Source organism: Tupaia chinensis, unplaced genomic scaffold, assembly GCF_000334495.1.
Source record: "Tupaia chinensis unplaced genomic scaffold, TupChi_1.0 Scaffold000270_2, whole genome shotgun sequence".
Classification (NCBI taxonomy): domain Eukaryota; kingdom Metazoa; phylum Chordata; class Mammalia; order Scandentia; family Tupaiidae; genus Tupaia; species Tupaia belangeri.
The window spans coordinates 1,074,326-1,092,122 of record NW_006159751.1 but is presented as its reverse complement, the minus strand read 5'-3'; the positions used below and the strand labels follow the sequence as shown (position 1 = coordinate 1,092,122).

At 44.7% G+C, this 17,797-nt stretch overlaps 2 protein-coding genes across 2 annotated transcripts in view; both read right to left on the bottom strand.

Moving 5' to 3' along the window:
• The window catches only part of LOC102468438 (acidic mammalian chitinase-like), a 9,885-nt gene extending 9,253 nt beyond the window's left edge, over window positions 1-632 (bottom strand). Inside the window, exon 1 of the mRNA XM_006149580.1 lies at window positions 608-632. Coding sequence (XP_006149642.1) covers window positions 608-632 — 25 coding nt within the window. The remainder of the gene's footprint in view (window positions 1-607) is intronic.
• A 5,620-nt stretch (window positions 633-6,252) lies between these two features.
• CHI3L2 (chitinase 3 like 2) overlaps window positions 6,253-17,797 on the bottom strand; it is a 32,939-nt gene continuing 21,394 nt past the window's right edge. The window contains exons 8-11 of the mRNA XM_006149581.2: window positions 16,908-17,090; window positions 15,328-15,444; window positions 14,428-14,567; window positions 6,253-6,430 (exon numbers count right to left, since the gene is read on the bottom strand). Of these exons, the coding sequence (XP_006149643.1) occupies window positions 14,430-14,567; window positions 15,328-15,444; window positions 16,908-17,090 (438 nt within the window). The 3' untranslated portion in view covers window positions 6,253-6,430; window positions 14,428-14,429. The remainder of the gene's footprint in view (window positions 6,431-14,427; window positions 14,568-15,327; window positions 15,445-16,907; window positions 17,091-17,797) is intronic.

Sequence of the window (17,797 nt, the reverse complement as noted above, 5' to 3'; positions counted from 1 at the left end):
AATTTTACACTTCTACATTTCATTCTCTTCCAATCTCTCAACCACATCCAGTCTGCACTATTGTGCTGACCTAGTGATCACTCTCACTGGCTTCTTCCACTTTAGTCATTCTCTCTGAGGAACAAGTTAGCTCTTGGGGAACAGTGTTAACTCTGTAAGGCCTTTTCTCCCTCCCTCCCAGCCTCCTCATACCTCTCCCAGATTACTACATTCAGAAAAGCATCTGCCTCATTAATTGTTTCTGATCATTGCTCCTTGTAGTTGATTACTCCTTGATGAAGTATATGCATTGAGCTCCTGATGTGTGGCTGGACTGAGGAATCACAGAACATTGACAAAGGATGGGGTGGTCCAAGTTTTCTATTATTTTATATGGGGGAATGGTGGTATCCTGGTCTGCAGAGTTATCTACTTTCCCTCCCATATGAGGACCTCAGGTGTTCAGTGGGTCCCTCCTTTCTTTTCCACTATCTTACAAACCCAAGTTGGCTGCAAGAGAGGAAGGAGGAAATTTGGGCCTGGGAATGGGGCAGAGATCAGAGGGTGAATGGAGGGGAAAAAGCAGTTCCTCTGAAAGGTCAATTCAGCTTGCCTTGGAAAGACTTACCAGTAAGAATCAGCAATTTGGCCATTTTGATGGAAAGTCTTAAATGCAAGTTGCTATTCTAAATGAGTACTCAACAGCTTTTTATAGGAAGCATTGCAGTCCCTCCCACCCTGCACCTGGCTCCCTTTAGCAGGGAAAATGTGAGGTCAGGGGTAGGGGTTGCACACAGCTCCCCTTCAGTCTCTGAATCTTATCTGTGTTTTCCATCTCGGGTAATCAACCCAAGGACACAATGGAGATTCCGTGAGAACAGTTTTAAAAGGCTGTTGACTGAAGGTACATTTAGGAAAATGGCATATCTGGCACACATATAAGGCTGACCTAGGGTGCCAAAAGTCATTACAGGTTAGAGTAGGCCCTGCATGTCAAAAAAACCCAGCTGGATTCTAGTGACAAAGTGTGGACAAAGGAGTCAAGCAATCACTTGACTGGGCTCTGTTGCCAGGAGACAGCAGTGGGTGGCCCCTGCCTGGGTACAACTCCTTGATTCTACTATAGGAATAAGTGGGCAGTGGTTATAAGTTTGTGAATTTTCATCAAGTTTGGAGTGAGAAAACACCATTTTCCAAGATTGCTTCTTTTTATTTGAAGATTGCCTGGTTTATGGAGAATAGAGGAAATTCACATGGGATAGACATTTCTTTTTTTTTGGAGAGGTTTTTGCCATAGGGCGCATGCACTTGCCAGACAGATAGAAAGAGACACAGAGACAGGAAGCGAGAAATCACCCCCCAGGGGGGATAGCCACGCCGTAATCCCTTCTCTCCATTCTCCTGTCAGGATCTTGGGCACGTACGCACACACGCCCAGCGTGAGTTTTAAGCCACCGGGTCCAGGACGCGAACCATGGTCGACTATGTGGGAGTCCAGCGACATAGCCATTACTCTAACTGCTGGTCCCAGGATAGACATTTCTAATTACACTTTGACTCCAAAGGGGGAAGCAGCAAGAATGGGTACAAAGTCCCAGGGAACCATGAATAGCAGAAAAAAAAACAGTTGCAAATGCCCATGGGTTGAAAATGAAAATTACAATATTTTAGGACCTGCCTCCTTCCACTCTATTCCCAGCCTTACTACCCATACAGAAAGAGATGCCACCTATAGGAAGCTCACAATAATGCCATATCATAGGTTTTCTAGACTCTGCCTAAGGATTCCTCAATCTCAGAAGCCAAAGGTTTCCAAGACAGGCCTGCTTTTACCTTTAGCATTGACACCAGCCCCAGAGCACCCATGCAGCCTAGTTAAAACCCAATTTAGGAGAGGATGGTGCTGCTGGCTGTGCTTCCATCACATGGAGGTGTCTTCTGCTTGGATATCTACTAGGTATGTTTTTCAAGATTTTATGAAAGACGCTGATCTTAAAGATGTTTAGAAACTTTGAGCTTAGAGCCATTAAAAGCAATTTGGGTTCACAAATAATACAGGAAGGGTTCCTAGAGCCATAGGAACGGGGCTGATGGCACTCCCAGGATGACTACCCACAGTCATCCCCATCCTGCTCAGTCTCTCGGCTTAGATTAACCTCTATCTAAATGTTGGAAGACTACCAAGAGCTAGAGGCATTGGGTAATTACAACAAAATTGAAGTATTGAAAATAATAACAGCTAAAATTCACCCAGCACTCACAATGCACCAGGGTCTTCACATGTATTAATTCATTTAATCCTCAAAACCACCTCTTGAGACAAATGTTATTATCATCTATTTTACAGATTAGGAAAACTTAGGCACAGGAAGACTACTAAGTAAGTTGCCAAACCTAGAAATAGCAAAGCTGTGAACCAGGCAGAGACAACTGGACTCTGGGGCCAGGGTTCTTATGGCCTATTGCTTCAGCCCTCCCTTTGCAACTCTTAAGATATGGTTTCTCAATGACATAAAACTCTGTCTTCAATGATCTCCTCAAAAGGGTTGTCTGGGGAAGAAAAAGGAGGAAAAAAAAAGGTGAACTAGGTCCCCGTCCAAACCCAGCCAAACAAGAAGCCTTGATCTCTTTCATCTTTTCCCGAATGTTTGCAAAGTAAATGGTTCTCTTCTCACAGCAGATATGAGATGGTTCCACAGAGTTCAGAGATTGGGGCCCAAGGTATGACTCCTTAATAGGCTCTTAGGCTCCATGCAAGGCCAAGGCAAATGTGTTGGACAGCTGTCTCTACTTCATCTTGTGCCCATTTCAACAGCTGTGTAGTGGGTTCGATTAAATTTGCCTTGAGGCTGTCTCCCTACTTTTGAGTTTCTGCATAATGAACTGCAATCAAATTTAGTATGTAAACAAGCTAAATCTTAATTCAGGTGTATATTTTTGGTAACAGATAGCCAGATCTCAGCCAATGATAAGAGCCAAGTTTCAGTTAATCACAGGTAGCCAATTGATTAGACCATGCTCAAATAAGGCAAACTCTTGGCTGTCACCAATGAAGTTATTTCTGTACTTTACTCCCTGTTCTGTCTAAATATCCATCACCTACACTGCAGAGCAGAGTTCTCTGAATATCTTTTGGTTCTGAATGCTGCCTCACTCATGAGTCTTTTCTTTTTTTTTTTCTGAAATAAATTCTATTACATTTATTTTGCTACAATATTTTGGTTTTTGATTTTTACTTTTAACAACAGTGACCATAGACAAGATTTGCAACGTGTCAAACACTGGTCAAAATGCTTTACAAATATTAGCTTACTCAAACTGTCATATTACAAGGAGAAATGTACTTTTATTATCCCCATTTTAAAGTGTATTTATTTATTTCAGAGAGAGATTTTTGATAGGGTCTCATCATGTCAGGATGCTCCTGTCCCAGCCTTTCAACTAGCCAGGATTATAGGTATATCATCATGCCTGATCTGATTAGGTTGGGCTGGAAACTGGATCTGGGCCCCCCATGTGGCCTCAGCCTCTCAGCAGCAGCCTCCTAGCAACATATTCCCTGTGGCTGAACCTGTCCCTTTCACAGGTGAGAAAACTGAGGCACAGAGAAGATTAATAACTGACCTGAGGTCATACAGCCAGTAGGTTAGTGACAAAGCCAGGGTGAACCCAGGAAATCTGACTCCAGACTGTAATTGTAATTACTCTGCCCTTCTGTTTCTCAAAACCTGGATTATCAAAAGAAGCAAAGGATTGACCCAGGTTTAGAAAGCCAGAGAGATTCCCCAAGCAATGTCTACTTTGTGGTAGGAAGATCTGAGCAGTGCGGCAGGATTTAGGGGTCCGTGGGGGCTTAATTTCCCCAGTATTCATCAGAGATTGCTACACTCATTCGTTAGTACAAGATCTGGTATTATTTCAGTCATAATGGGATATTCAAAGCAATCTCCTAGTAAAAAAGTCTCCTAGTACTGACAGTCCCTGACTCATGATGGTTCAACTTAAAATTTTTTGATTTTGTGGTGGTGTGAAATGATATGTATTAAGTAGCGATGGTATTTTGAGTACCCATACACCCATTCTATTTGTCGTTTTCAGTACAGTATTCAGTAAATTACATGAGCTACTTATTATGAAGTAAGCTTTGTTTAGATGATTTTGCCGAATTATAGTCTAATTTAAATGTCCTCAGCATGTTTTTAAAAGAAATATTTATTTAAGTTATTGTTATTATTATTTTAATTTGACCAGAGAGAGATCAGGAAGGAAAGTGACAAAGCAAATCACCAGTTCTGGGACTCAAGTCATGGTGGGCCATGTGGGAGTCCAGTGTCTTAAGCACCATGCCACCTCCCAGCTCCATATCAGCATGTTCAAGGTAAGCTAGGCCATAATGTTCAGTAGGTTAGATGTATTAAAAGCATTTTCAATGTAGGTTACTTTCAATTTACATACATTTATCAAGATGTTATCCCACTGTAAGTCAAGGAGCATCTGTATTCCCACCCTTATTTGCCTTTGGATCACACAGTCAGCCTATCCTATCCTCCACAGGAATTATGGGCCTGCCACACTCTGAGGTTCAATTGAGTCACCACCTATTGTCTTACCATCCTGAGCTCATTAGTTTATGTAAAAATGGGGCTAAATATGACCTACCTCACAAATCACGAGGATTAAATATGTGCATAAAAGTGGTATACGAGGGTTGGAACAAAATATTTTTTTCTAGAAAGAAATGATTGAAAGAAAAGTAAGGGGGGGCTCATTTTTTTTTTCCCTAAAATTAAGGTGTTTGAGTACAAAAACAGCCTTAGTCCTTCACAGTCATAGAGGTCCCTGCTATGGGCACTATGGTTTAGGGAAAAGGTTGGCAAACTTCTCCGTAAAGGGCAAGATAATATTTTAGGTTTTATAGACCTATGCAGTCTTTGCCACAACTTCTCAACTCTACGTTGAAGAGAGAAAGCAACCACAGATGATAGATAATAGAATTTTATTTCTGAAAACAGGTAGTAGACTGGGTTTGATTCAGGGGTAATAGTTTGCTGACTTTTGCTTTATAGGGCTCCATTCTGATTCTCTTTCAGAAGCACCCATGAGGTGAGGAGCCTGTAAAGCTAGGGCACATCTACTTGGAGCTCACATTCCTCCTCCTCTCACCATAACCCAGATATCTAGGACTCCTGCCCAAATAGACCCCGTAGCCTGTGCCCACTTTCAGGGTCCACACAAACTCTATCCCTGGGTCTAGTATCATTGACGGTGGAGCATACCAGAGGTTCCGTGTGTGTGTGTGTGTGTGTGTGTGTGTATTAGGAGATGAAAGTGGGCCATGGACAAATCTTAGATGCAGATCTTGAGATGTCTACAAGTATGCACATGAGGCCCCTGCTCTGCAAGAGCCAAAGGTGGGAAGAGAAAGGAGTTGCCTGTGTGCTGGGAGTTGAGTGCACATGCTACCACATTCTGGTGTGGAATTCTGAAGCATCTGAGAATTCTAAATTATAGTCTGTTCCTCTAGGTTGTTTTTTTTTTTTTTTTTTTTGGAGAGATTTTCACTGTAGGGCGTGTGCGCTCGCCAGACAGACAGAGAGAGACATAGAGACAGAAAGCAAGAAATCACCCCCCAGGAGGGATGGTCACGCCGCAATCCCTTCTCCTCCATTCTCCTCTCGGGATCTTGGGCACGCACGCACACGCGCCCGGCGTGAGTTTTAAGCCACCGGGTCCGGGACACGAACCGTGGTCGACTACGTGGGAGTCCAGCGACATAGCCATTATGCTAACTGCTGGTTCCCCCTCTAGGTTGTTTTGAAATCATATTTGTTAATGTAGGCTCGTAAATCATATTTATGTTAGTGTGTTAGTATGTTAGTTTGTTTTTTTAAAGAAAGACTTTTTGCCATAGGACATGTGCACTCACTAAAGAGAGAGAGAGAAAGTGAGAAATTGCCCTCCCAGGGGGATGGCCACATCACAATCCCTTCTCCTCCATTCTCCTCTTGGGACCTTGGGCATGCACAGACATGTGCCTCATGTAAGTTTCAAGTCTTTGAGTCTGGGACTTGAACTGTGGTCAACCACTATGCCACTTGCAGCCCCAGTTTTCCCTTTTAAATATTTTATCATTTGATATGCAGGCCCTCATTTGTACCCTAACCCTGCCCCCACCCCCATAGAAGGAGCAGGCAGCCTAATAGCCCTGTGTCCAGGATTGTACAAATGAGGCTATATTTACTGGAACAATATGATTTTTTTATTGTGCTTCAGGGCAGTAAGTCAATAACTATACAAAAACAAAGGCAGACCCTATCTAAGGGCTGAGAAATTCAGGGAAAGCTTGGAAAAGAGAGATCTGGAGGCATCACGGTGAGGGAAATCCTACAGGAAAATTCCTGGAGAGGAAGCAGGTGGCAGGGTCATCTTGCTTATTCTGCTGTAAGTAAGCCTGAAAACAAAAGGAAGAACTTTTTAAAGCCCAACTCAATCATATGAGACCTGAATGGAGTTATTAAACCATCATGCTCAGAACTGGAAGGTTCTAGCCAGGAAGCCTCAAAGTTCTGGGGCCTTCTGCAGGATAGCATGGTTGATTCTCTTCAGTTGTCTGTCTCCAGTAAGCCCAGTTCCCTAGTCTTCCATCCCCTGCCCTAGATCTGATGACTCTCATGAATAGTTGGTCAGCAATGGTCTTAATTTACAGTATAAAATGCACAGAGGGGACGTGGGACCCAGACAAGGAATAGCAGCAAAGTCACTGCTGACCTTCAGCTCAAAGAAGACTTGGGCAAGAGCCTATCAACAATGATCATGAGATCTCACAAATGTCTAGAATAAGTCAGATCAACTGTGGGAGTTGGGGGAGGGAGCACTAAATAATGAGAGAGATTGTGTTTCTTACCAGTCCAATGAGCTGAAGGCATTGAATCAGATTTATCTTGATATAGAAAATTAAAATAGACTGATGTTTTTGTAACCAAGAATTGTGAATCAACTTGGGAGTATTTGCAATCCTTATACATGGAAAAGAAAGTCCTTAGCTCACACTGCTCAATAATTGGCAACTAAAATTATTTTAATGTTAAGACTATGGGAAGGCGCTCCCAGAACAGCCCTTCTTCAAGAGGCAGCCAGCTCCATGGCTCCTGTGATCTAGCCATTTGGGAAGAAAGGAAGATGTCCCACTGATAACTGGGCCTCCAGCATCCAAAACTCGCGTGAACAGCCCTTCTTCAAGAGGCAGACAGCTCCATGGCTCCTGTGATCTAGCCATTTGGGGAGAAAGGAAGATGTCCCACTGATAACTGGGCCTCCAGCATCCAAAACTCGCGTGAACAGCCCTTCTTCAAGAGGCAGACAGCTCCATGGCTCCTGTGATCTAGCCATTTGGGGAGAAAGGAAGATGTCCCACTGATAACTGGGCCTCCAGCATCCAAAACTCGCGTGAACAGCCCTTCTTCAAGAGGCAGACAGCTCCATGGCTCCTGTGATCTAGCCATTTGGGGAGAAAGGAAGATGTCCCACTGATAACTGGGCCTCCAGCATCCAAAACTCGCGTGAACAGCCCTTCTTCAAGAGGCAGACAGCTCCATGGCTCCTGTGATCTAGCCATTTGGGGAGAAAGGAAGATGTCCCACTGATAACTGGGCCTCCAGCATCCAAAACTCGCGTGAACAGCCCTTCTTCAAGAGGCAGACAGCTCCATGGCTCCTGTGATCTAGCCATTTGGGGAGAAAGGAAGATGTCCCACTGATAACTGGGCCTCCAGCATCCAAAACTCGCGTGAACAGCCCTTCTTCAAGAGGCAGACAGCTCCATGGCTCCTGTGATCTAGCCATTTGGGGAGAAAGGAAGATGTCCCACTGATAACTGGGCCTCCAGCATCCAAAACTCGCGTGAACAGCCCTTCTTCAAGAGGCAGACAGCTCCATGGCTCCTGTGATCTAGCCATTTGGGGAGAAAGGAAGATGTCCCACTGATAACTGGGCCTCCAGCATCCAAAACTCGCGTGAACAGCCCTTCTTCAAGAGGCAGACAGCTCCATGGCTCCTGTGATCTAGCCATTTGGGGAGAAAGGAAGATGTCCCACTGATAACTGGGCCTCCAGCATCCAAAACTCGCGTGAACAGCCCTTCTTCAAGAGGCAGACAGCTCCATGGCTCCTGTGATCTAGCCATTTGGGGAGAAAGGAAGATGTCCCACTGATAACTGGGCCTCCAGCATCCAAAACTCGCGTGAACAGCCCTTCTTCAAGAGGCAGACAGCTCCATGGCTCCTGTGATCTAGCCATTTGGGGAGAAAGGAAGATGTCCCACTGATAACTGGGCCTCCAGCATCCAAAACTCGCGTGAACAGCCCTTCTTCAAGAGGCAGACAGCTCCATGGCTCCTGTGATCTAGCCATTTGGGGAGAAAGGAAGATGTCCCACTGATAACTGGGCCTCCAGCATCCAAAACTCGCGTGAACAGCCCTTCTTCAAGAGGCAGACAGCTCCATGGCTCCTGTGATCTAGCCATTTGGGGAGAAAGGAAGATGTCCCACTGATAACTGGGCCTCCAGCATCCAAAACTCGCGTGAACAGCCCTTCTTCAAGAGGCAGACAGCTCCATGGCTCCTGTGATCTAGCCATTTGGGGAGAAAGGAAGATGTCCCACTGATAACTGGGCCTCCAGCATCCAAAACTCGCGTGAACAGCCCTTCTTCAAGAGGCAGACAGCTCCATGGCTCCTGTGATCTAGCCATTTGGGGAGAAAGGAAGATGTCCCACTGATAACTGGGCCTCCAGCATCCAAAACTCGCGTGAACAGCCCTTCTTCAAGAGGCAGACAGCTCCATGGCTCCTGTGATCTAGCCATTTGGGGAGAAAGGAAGATGTCCCACTGATAACTGGGCCTCCAGCATCCAAAACTCGCGTGAACAGCCCTTCTTCAAGAGGCAGACAGCTCCATGGCTCCTGTGATCTAGCCATTTGGGGAGAAAGGAAGATGTCCCACTGATAACTGGGCCTCCAGCATCCAAAACTCGCGTGAACAGCCCTTCTTCAAGAGGCAGACAGCTCCATGGCTCCTGTGATCTAGCCATTTGGGGAGAAAGGAAGATGTCCCACTGATAACTGGGCCTCCAGCATCCAAAACTCGCGTGAACAGCCCTTCTTCAAGAGGCAGACAGCTCCATGGCTCCTGTGATCTAGCCATTTGGGGAGAAAGGAAGATGTCCCACTGATAACTGGGCCTCCAGCATCCAAAACTCGCGTGAACAGCCCTTCTTCAAGAGGCAGACAGCTCCATGGCTCCTGTGATCTAGCCATTTGGGGAGAAAGGAAGATGTCCCACTGATAACTGGGCCTCCAGCATCCAAAACTCGCGTGAACAGCCCTTCTTCAAGAGGCAGACAGCTCCATGGCTCCTGTGATCTAGCCATTTGGGGAGAAAGGAAGATGTCCCACTGATAACTGGGCCTCCAGCATCCAAAACTCGCGTGAACAGCCCTTCTTCAAGAGGCAGACAGCTCCATGGCTCCTGTGATCTAGCCATTTGGGGAGAAAGGAAGATGTCCCACTGATAACTGGGCCTCCAGCATCCAAAACTCGCGTGAACAGCCCTTCTTCAAGAGGCAGACAGCTCCATGGCTCCTGTGATCTAGCCATTTGGGGAGAAAGGAAGATGTCCCACTGATAACTGGGCCTCCAGCATCCAAAACTCGCGTGAACAGCCCTTCTTCAAGAGGCAGACAGCTCCATGGCTCCTGTGATCTAGCCATTTGGGGAGAAAGGAAGATGTCCCACTGATAACTGGGCCTCCAGCATCCAAAACTCGCGTGAACAGCCCTTCTTCAAGAGGCAGACAGCTCCATGGCTCCTGTGATCTAGCCATTTGGGGAGAAAGGAAGATGTCCCACTGATAACTGGGCCTCCAGCATCCAAAACTCGCGTGAACAGCCCTTCTTCAAGAGGCAGACAGCTCCATGGCTCCTGTGATCTAGCCATTTGGGGAGAAAGGAAGATGTCCCACTGATAACTGGGCCTCCAGCATCCAAAACTCGCGTGAACAGCCCTTCTTCAAGAGGCAGACAGCTCCATGGCTCCTGTGATCTAGCCATTTGGGGAGAAAGGAAGATGTCCCACTGATAACTGGGCCTCCAGCATCCAAAACTCGCGTGAACAGCCCTTCTTCAAGAGGCAGACAGCTCCATGGCTCCTGTGATCTAGCCATTTGGGGAGAAAGGAAGATGTCCCACTGATAACTGGGCCTCCAGCATCCAAAACTCGCGTGAACAGCCCTTCTTCAAGAGGCAGACAGCTCCATGGCTCCTGTGATCTAGCCATTTGGGGAGAAAGGAAGATGTCCCACTGATAACTGGGCCTCCAGCATCCAAAACTCGCGTGAACAGCCCTTCTTCAAGAGGCAGACAGCTCCATGGCTCCTGTGATCTAGCCATTTGGGGAGAAAGGAAGATGTCCCACTGATAACTGGGCCTCCAGCATCCAAAACTCGCGTGAACAGCCCTTCTTCAAGAGGCAGACAGCTCCATGGCTCCTGTGATCTAGCCATTTGGGGAGAAAGGAAGATGTCCCACTGATAACTGGGCCTCCAGCATCCAAAACTCGCGTGAACAGCCCTTCTTCAAGAGGCAGACAGCTCCATGGCTCCTGTGATCTAGCCATTTGGGGAGAAAGGAAGATGTCCCACTGATAACTGGGCCTCCAGCATCCAAAACTCGCGTGAACAGCCCTTCTTCAAGAGGCAGACAGCTCCATGGCTCCTGTGATCTAGCCATTTGGGGAGAAAGGAAGATGTCCCACTGATAACTGGGCCTCCAGCATCCAAAACTCGCGTGAACAGCCCTTCTTCAAGAGGCAGACAGCTCCATGGCTCCTGTGATCTAGCCATTTGGGGAGAAAGGAAGATGTCCCACTGATAACTGGGCCTCCAGCATCCAAAACTCGCGTGAACAGCCCTTCTTCAAGAGGCAGACAGCTCCATGGCTCCTGTGATCTAGCCATTTGGGGAGAAAGGAAGATGTCCCACTGATAACTGGGCCTCCAGCATCCAAAACTCGCGTGAACAGCCCTTCTTCAAGAGGCAGACAGCTCCATGGCTCCTGTGATCTAGCCATTTGGGGAGAAAGGAAGATGTCCCACTGATAACTGGGCCTCCAGCATCCAAAACTCGCGTGAACAGCCCTTCTTCAAGAGGCAGACAGCTCCATGGCTCCTGTGATCTAGCCATTTGGGGAGAAAGGAAGATGTCCCACTGATAACTGGGCCTCCAGCATCCAAAACTCGCGTGAACAGCCCTTCTTCAAGAGGCAGACAGCTCCATGGCTCCTGTGATCTAGCCATTTGGGGAGAAAGGAAGATGTCCCACTGATAACTGGGCCTCCAGCATCCAAAACTCGCGTGAACAGCCCTTCTTCAAGAGGCAGACAGCTCCATGGCTCCTGTGATCTAGCCATTTGGGGAGAAAGGAAGATGTCCCACTGATAACTGGGCCTCCAGCATCCAAAACTCGCGTGAACAGCCCTTCTTCAAGAGGCAGACAGCTCCATGGCTCCTGTGATCTAGCCATTTGGGGAGAAAGGAAGATGTCCCACTGATAACTGGGCCTCCAGCATCCAAAACTCGCGTGAACAGCCCTTCTTCAAGAGGCAGACAGCTCCATGGCTCCTGTGATCTAGCCATTTGGGGAGAAAGGAAGATGTCCCACTGATAACTGGGCCTCCAGCATCCAAAACTCGCGTGAACAGCCCTTCTTCAAGAGGCAGACAGCTCCATGGCTCCTGTGATCTAGCCATTTGGGGAGAAAGGAAGATGTCCCACTGATAACTGGGCCTCCAGCATCCAAAACTCGCGTGAACAGCCCTTCTTCAAGAGGCAGACAGCTCCATGGCTCCTGTGATCTAGCCATTTGGGGAGAAAGGAAGATGTCCCACTGATAACTGGGCCTCCAGCATCCAAAACTCGCGTGAACAGCCCTTCTTCAAGAGGCAGACAGCTCCATGGCTCCTGTGATCTAGCCATTTGGGGAGAAAGGAAGATGTCCCACTGATAACTGGGCCTCCAGCATCCAAAACTCGCGTGTTTGGGAAGAAACCGACCATCCACCAGATGACTAGAAATCGCTGCAGGACCACAAGAAATATGGGGAAGCAGGAAAATACCTCTCCCACAAGGGAAAAGGATAGCTCCTCTTTATCCACACACAGTTCAATGGAAATCATGGAAATGTCTGATAAAGAATTCAGAACATTCATAATGGCAAAGCTAACAGAGATGGAAGAGAAGAGAGACAAGGAACTGCTGAAGAGGAAGGAGAAAGGAGTTGAAGAGTTCCAGGAGGTGAGGAAATTCATGCTAGATCTAAAAGAGGAATTTCACACTTTACAAAAGAATCAGATGGAACTGTTAGAGATGAAGGCTATAATACAAGAAGTCAAAATCTCCCTTGAAAGTATTAAAAGCAGACTAGATCATACAGAAAATAGAATCTCTAATGTAGAAGAGAAAATGGTTGGCCTAGAAAAATCCACCGCGAAGACTGAGAAAATGGCCCAAAAATTTGAGAATAATATGCGAGAAGTACTAGATACCATCAAACGTCCAAACATCCGGATAATAGGCATCCCAGAAGGTGAAGAGACTCATAAGGGCATTGATAATCTATTCCATGAAATCTTACAAGAAAATTTTCCAAACCTGGAGAGGCACTCAAAGATTCAGTCCCAAGAAATACAGAGGACCCCAAATAGAATCAACCCAAGAAGATCTTCTCCAAGACACATTATAGCCAGATTGACCAAAACCACAGACAAAGACAAGATACTAAGACTGGCAAGAGAAAAAAGGCAAGTTACCTACAAAGGGTATCCCATCAGACTAACGGCAGACCTCTCATCGGAAACAATGAGAGCGAGGAGAGAATGGGAAAATGTATTCAAAGTATTAAGGGAAAAGCAATTTCAACCGAGAATTCTGTACCCAGCAAGGTTATCGTTCATTTGGGAAGAAAAGACACGAACTTTCCCAGATAAACAAAACCTGAAAGAATTTACCAGCACCAGACCGGATCTCCAAGAAGTTCTTAAGGGAGTGCTATGTCAGTAAAATTAAATGCAGACACACAGAAATAAGAGTTCAGAAACTAAGAAAATGGGCAACTTAATTGTAGGGCCAAAAGCTGGAGTTGAGTATTACATCCCAGATTTCAATCTGGAACATCGAACCTCAACAGATACAGAAGAAAGATTAAGTACATGAGACTGAACTGATGAAACAGTATTCTACGACTTGACTAAAATATTGCTGCTTTTCTTCTAAGCTTTGTTGTCCGGTTTTAAGGATTTTTGTCCTGTCTTCAGCTATCAATAGATTCATGTTCCTACTATTTGAACAGAATACTAACCTGTTTCTAGGCTTTAAGTTTCAAAGAAATATCCTTACCAGTTCAAAACTGCTTTTCTTGAAACCATCGGCTGATCTTGCTATTGAAAGTAGTTAGATTACTTATGATATTGTGTGACCAACGAAATGTTGGGGGAAAAGGGATTGAAGACAACTGTAGACAGCAGAGATAGTGTAATAAGAGAGTGGAATAGGGCAGAGGGCTAGACATGGGGTAAAAAAACATATATATGAAAGTAGAAATGGAATATTATGGATGAGAACATGCATTACTAAGCCACTATACAGTACATTCTAGATGGGAAATCACATTTAGAATGTTGTGATGATGCTCAGGGGATGAATGTAAATTAATAAAAAAAATTTCAGAAGAAAAAAAAAAGGCATTAGAAATACCTATTTGATGACTGCAGTTAAGCTATATAGCCCTAGTTAGGTGCTACTTTATAGTATGTTCATTCTATTCACTGAGGTTTATGCCTAAAGTCAGACTTGTGTTCATGGATATGTACATATCAGCTGTGCTTGCTGTTGAAAATATTTAGATTTATTAAGATATTTAGTGAAACAATAAAATGGGGGAGGCATAGAAAGCACCAATAGATACCAGACACAGTGTGGGAGGAGGGTGGGAGATGGCAGAGGGTGAGATAGGGAATCAAGAATGGGGAAAAAGGCAAAATATACAGAAAACAAGAAATGGAAAATGATTTGTTGACAATAACATGTTGATGTGCTTGATTGAGCCAATATACAGTGTATTCTCAATGGAAAAATCTCATTTTGTATGCTATAATGATGTACAGTGAATGAATGTAAATAAAGAAAAAAATGTAAATAAAAAAAAAAAAAAAAAAAAAAAAAGACTATGGGAAGGCTATCTAACTGACAGAATCAGCCTAATCAACAAGAAAACATGGCAGAAGATACAGAGGAGCATAAGGAAGGATCTGTCCAAATAGGTAATGATGATCTCCCTTGGTCTTCTGTTTCCAGCTCTGTACAACTCTCTGCCCACTCCCAGCTCCAGCCCCAAACTCTATTACCTTCACAGGGAGCCAAGGTTTTTCTTGACAGCTTGGACAAGCGGGTAGGGGCCTTGATTGCAGGATTTGCCAGTGAAGTCATCCAGGTCAATAGACCAGATCATGGCCCCGCCTAGGTTTAAATTCTTTAGAAACTGAACCTGTGGGAGGTGCAGAGGGACATATGTAGATTAGGAGAGGACCTTAAATGCCCATAACTAAATCAGGTTCAAATGAAGATTTGAGTTGAGAATGCGGCTCTAGATTTAATGATTTTCTTGGAGTTAGAGAGTTCCTGAAGGGAAATATTGCTCAGGGAGAAAAAGAAAGGGCCACCCATGATTTATAACCTTCTGTTTTGGCTTGTGGGGTCACTGCATTTTTGGAGGCTATGAAAATTAAGAAGCCCTTAGCAAGACAAATGGCCTGGGATTGTCAATTGTACTTATACCTCCTTCCTGCCCTAAACCTGGAAGACAAACAACATAAGTCAATGTCTAAGAACTGGTAGGCTCAGAAATCTGAAGCCTCCTAATCAGGTAATCCATGAGACAGACTGAACAGTTTGTCCTGGTATAATTGACAAGGTAGAAAGGTAAATAATCGCTCTATACAGAAACAGATGTCTCCTTTATTCCCTCTCTCTTCTTCTTTCTCAACTCTTCTCTCCACTTGTTACTTCCTCACTTATTCTCAATCCTTTCTTGCATCCTTTCATCTTTCCTGCCTACAACACAGGTGCTCACAGGTGTGGCTTAGAGTCACTAAGGGCTTGGGCTACAGAGGCCCCTGGATCTGATCCTAGAGTCTGGGTCTCCAGAAGCTCCTCTCTTTCAAAATTGAGTATTTTGCCACATATTCCCATTCCCACTAAAAGGAGTATCCCTCCCGCTCCCATCCAAAAATCTCTTTCCTACCTACCTTAGTCTCTATACTCTCCACATCGTCATACCCCACCCACTGGTTCCCCTTGACTGCAAAAGGAACTTGTTGATCCTGAAGCCTTGTGATCTTGGCTCCTTGCAGGAATTGACAGACCTGGCAGAAGAAAGGGAAACAAGAGGGTCATAATGGGCTATTCTTGAACTTTAATGAGGTAGACAGGGCAGATGAGTTACTAGGGGCTTGACAAAAATATCAAAACTTTTATTTTAGGGCTCAAACAATGAGAATTTACCCAATCCATAATACAGAATGGATGGTCCAACATGAACTTAACATAAACTGTTCATGTTAAGGCTTCACCAGGAGGAAGCATAAGCAGCTAGAAATCAGAAAATACTTGAGTTCTAGATCAGATCCCAGCAGTGACCAATACATTTTCTCATTTATTCATTTGTGAAATGCACATAATTATACTAATGTCTTCTACATATTTATCCTACGATAGCATTAAGACTTAATGAACTAATGTATGTGAACGATATTTTTTGAAAACAAACAGCAAAATTGCTCTATAAATGTGAAGTATTGTGATGACCATCACCATCATTCCCCATCTTGTAGCTTATTCCTGCTCAATCCCACTACTCTCCCTCTGTCCCTTCCCATTCCCAATATGCTCTGTTCTGGGATCACCCCTTCTATCATTGGTTAGTTTCTCTCTCTTTCTTTCTTTCTTTCTTTCTTTCTTTCTTTCTTTCTTTCTTTCTTTCTTTCTTTCTTTCTTTCTTTTTTCTTTCTTTTTTCCTAATTGCCAGATGGCACATGATTTCTCCAGAGAGGGAGAGACAAAGAAAGAGGGAGAAAGCACATTGCAATCCCTTTTCCTCTATTTATCCATCCTGTTGGGATTTGGGACACACATGTACACATGCTTGGAGTGTTTTTAAAGCCTTCACGGTTGGAACTTGAACCATAGTCAGTCATATTGGATCTGGCTTCTCTTAATCAGTAGGCTCTGGAACCAGTCCCATCAGGTACATAGGTCCTTGGGTTTGTCTTGGGCCCTATTCACTTCTCACAATCTGCTTTGTCTTCAAACCCATCTTTATCTGGTGATTTTAAAATCTACATCTCTAGTTCATACTACCTTCTATGATCCAAATCCATATACCTAATTGTTCACTTGTTTTCTGTATATCCCATAGGCAACTGGATGTCCCACAGGCTCTTCGAACTCAGGATTCTGAAATTGATCTCATATTCAGTACCAATACTCACTCTACTTCCTCTACTGTCTTTTCTCTTCCACTTAGCTGTCCAAGTCAACAACCTGGGGAAATTGCCCTTTTGCAAACTCCCATATCCTTCTCTACACATCCCTATTCCTGGCTAGCTCCATCTCCTCTTCAAGAGTTCAACTTATTTCACTTCCCCCAGGAAGTGTTCCCTGACCCCCTCCCCAAGACAGGAGTAGGAGCATTTCTTACATATCACAGTGGTACTGGATACATCTACCTTCGCGACACTCAATGAGTTACTGTATTATTGCCAGACTGAAGCTGGACTTCCTACCCAGATACGGCACGTAGCTGAATACATGAGGAGGCTCCAGGTACCTCATAATAAGCCAGGAAGCCTGAAGACTTGGTGATGGGACCAGCAGCTCCAGGACCAGAGGCAGGGGCCCCCAGAGAAGTTTCTGCAGAGGCCAATGTGAAGGAATGTCCATACGTGGGGATGCCCATGATGATCTTCTCAGCAGGCATTCCCTTACGTATCCAGTATGCAACAGCATATTCCTAGAAAGTGAAAATAAACTGACACTCTTGTTGTGGGGAAAGAGGTTAACAGGCCTTTCTTAGCCTGCATCTCAAACTTCATAGAGATGATTCCTTTTCTATATTCAAGTGTGGAAAGTATCATCAGGACCAGAGTGCCTTTTCTAATTTATTTAATGCTCTTCTGCCGTAAGAGACTCTTTTTTTTTTTTTGGTAAGTTATGGGATGGGGGGAATGATTGGACAGTGGATCATACAATAAATCAGGCAATGGATTGAGAAAACATGAAGTCAATATTGTCACCCTATTTATTTTCCCTTTGAGTCAATTGCCTATGGATTTTGTCTACACTATGGCTAATCATGCTTAATGACGAAGATGGCCATCAGACTGCCACTATGTAAAACATCAAAATGGCTTTGGACTCAGAATGACATATTGGAAAGTAAGAGGCTAGTTTTCATCTTCCTGTACTCTAGAACAAAACAAGAGGTTAAAACACATGAGAATGTGTTTCCTCATCCTTAAAGATAGCCATCAGAGAGATAGGAGTAGAGGAGGTTGATATGACTCAACCACATGGAGTCTTAGAAAACTCCAAACTAGAAATCAGAAGATCCAGTTTTGAATGACCAGTTTTGTAATGTTAGATTAAAGGCTTGGAAACATGCAATCTAGACAACACTTTTTTCTCCTCAAATTTTAGAAATCCACATTTATATATATA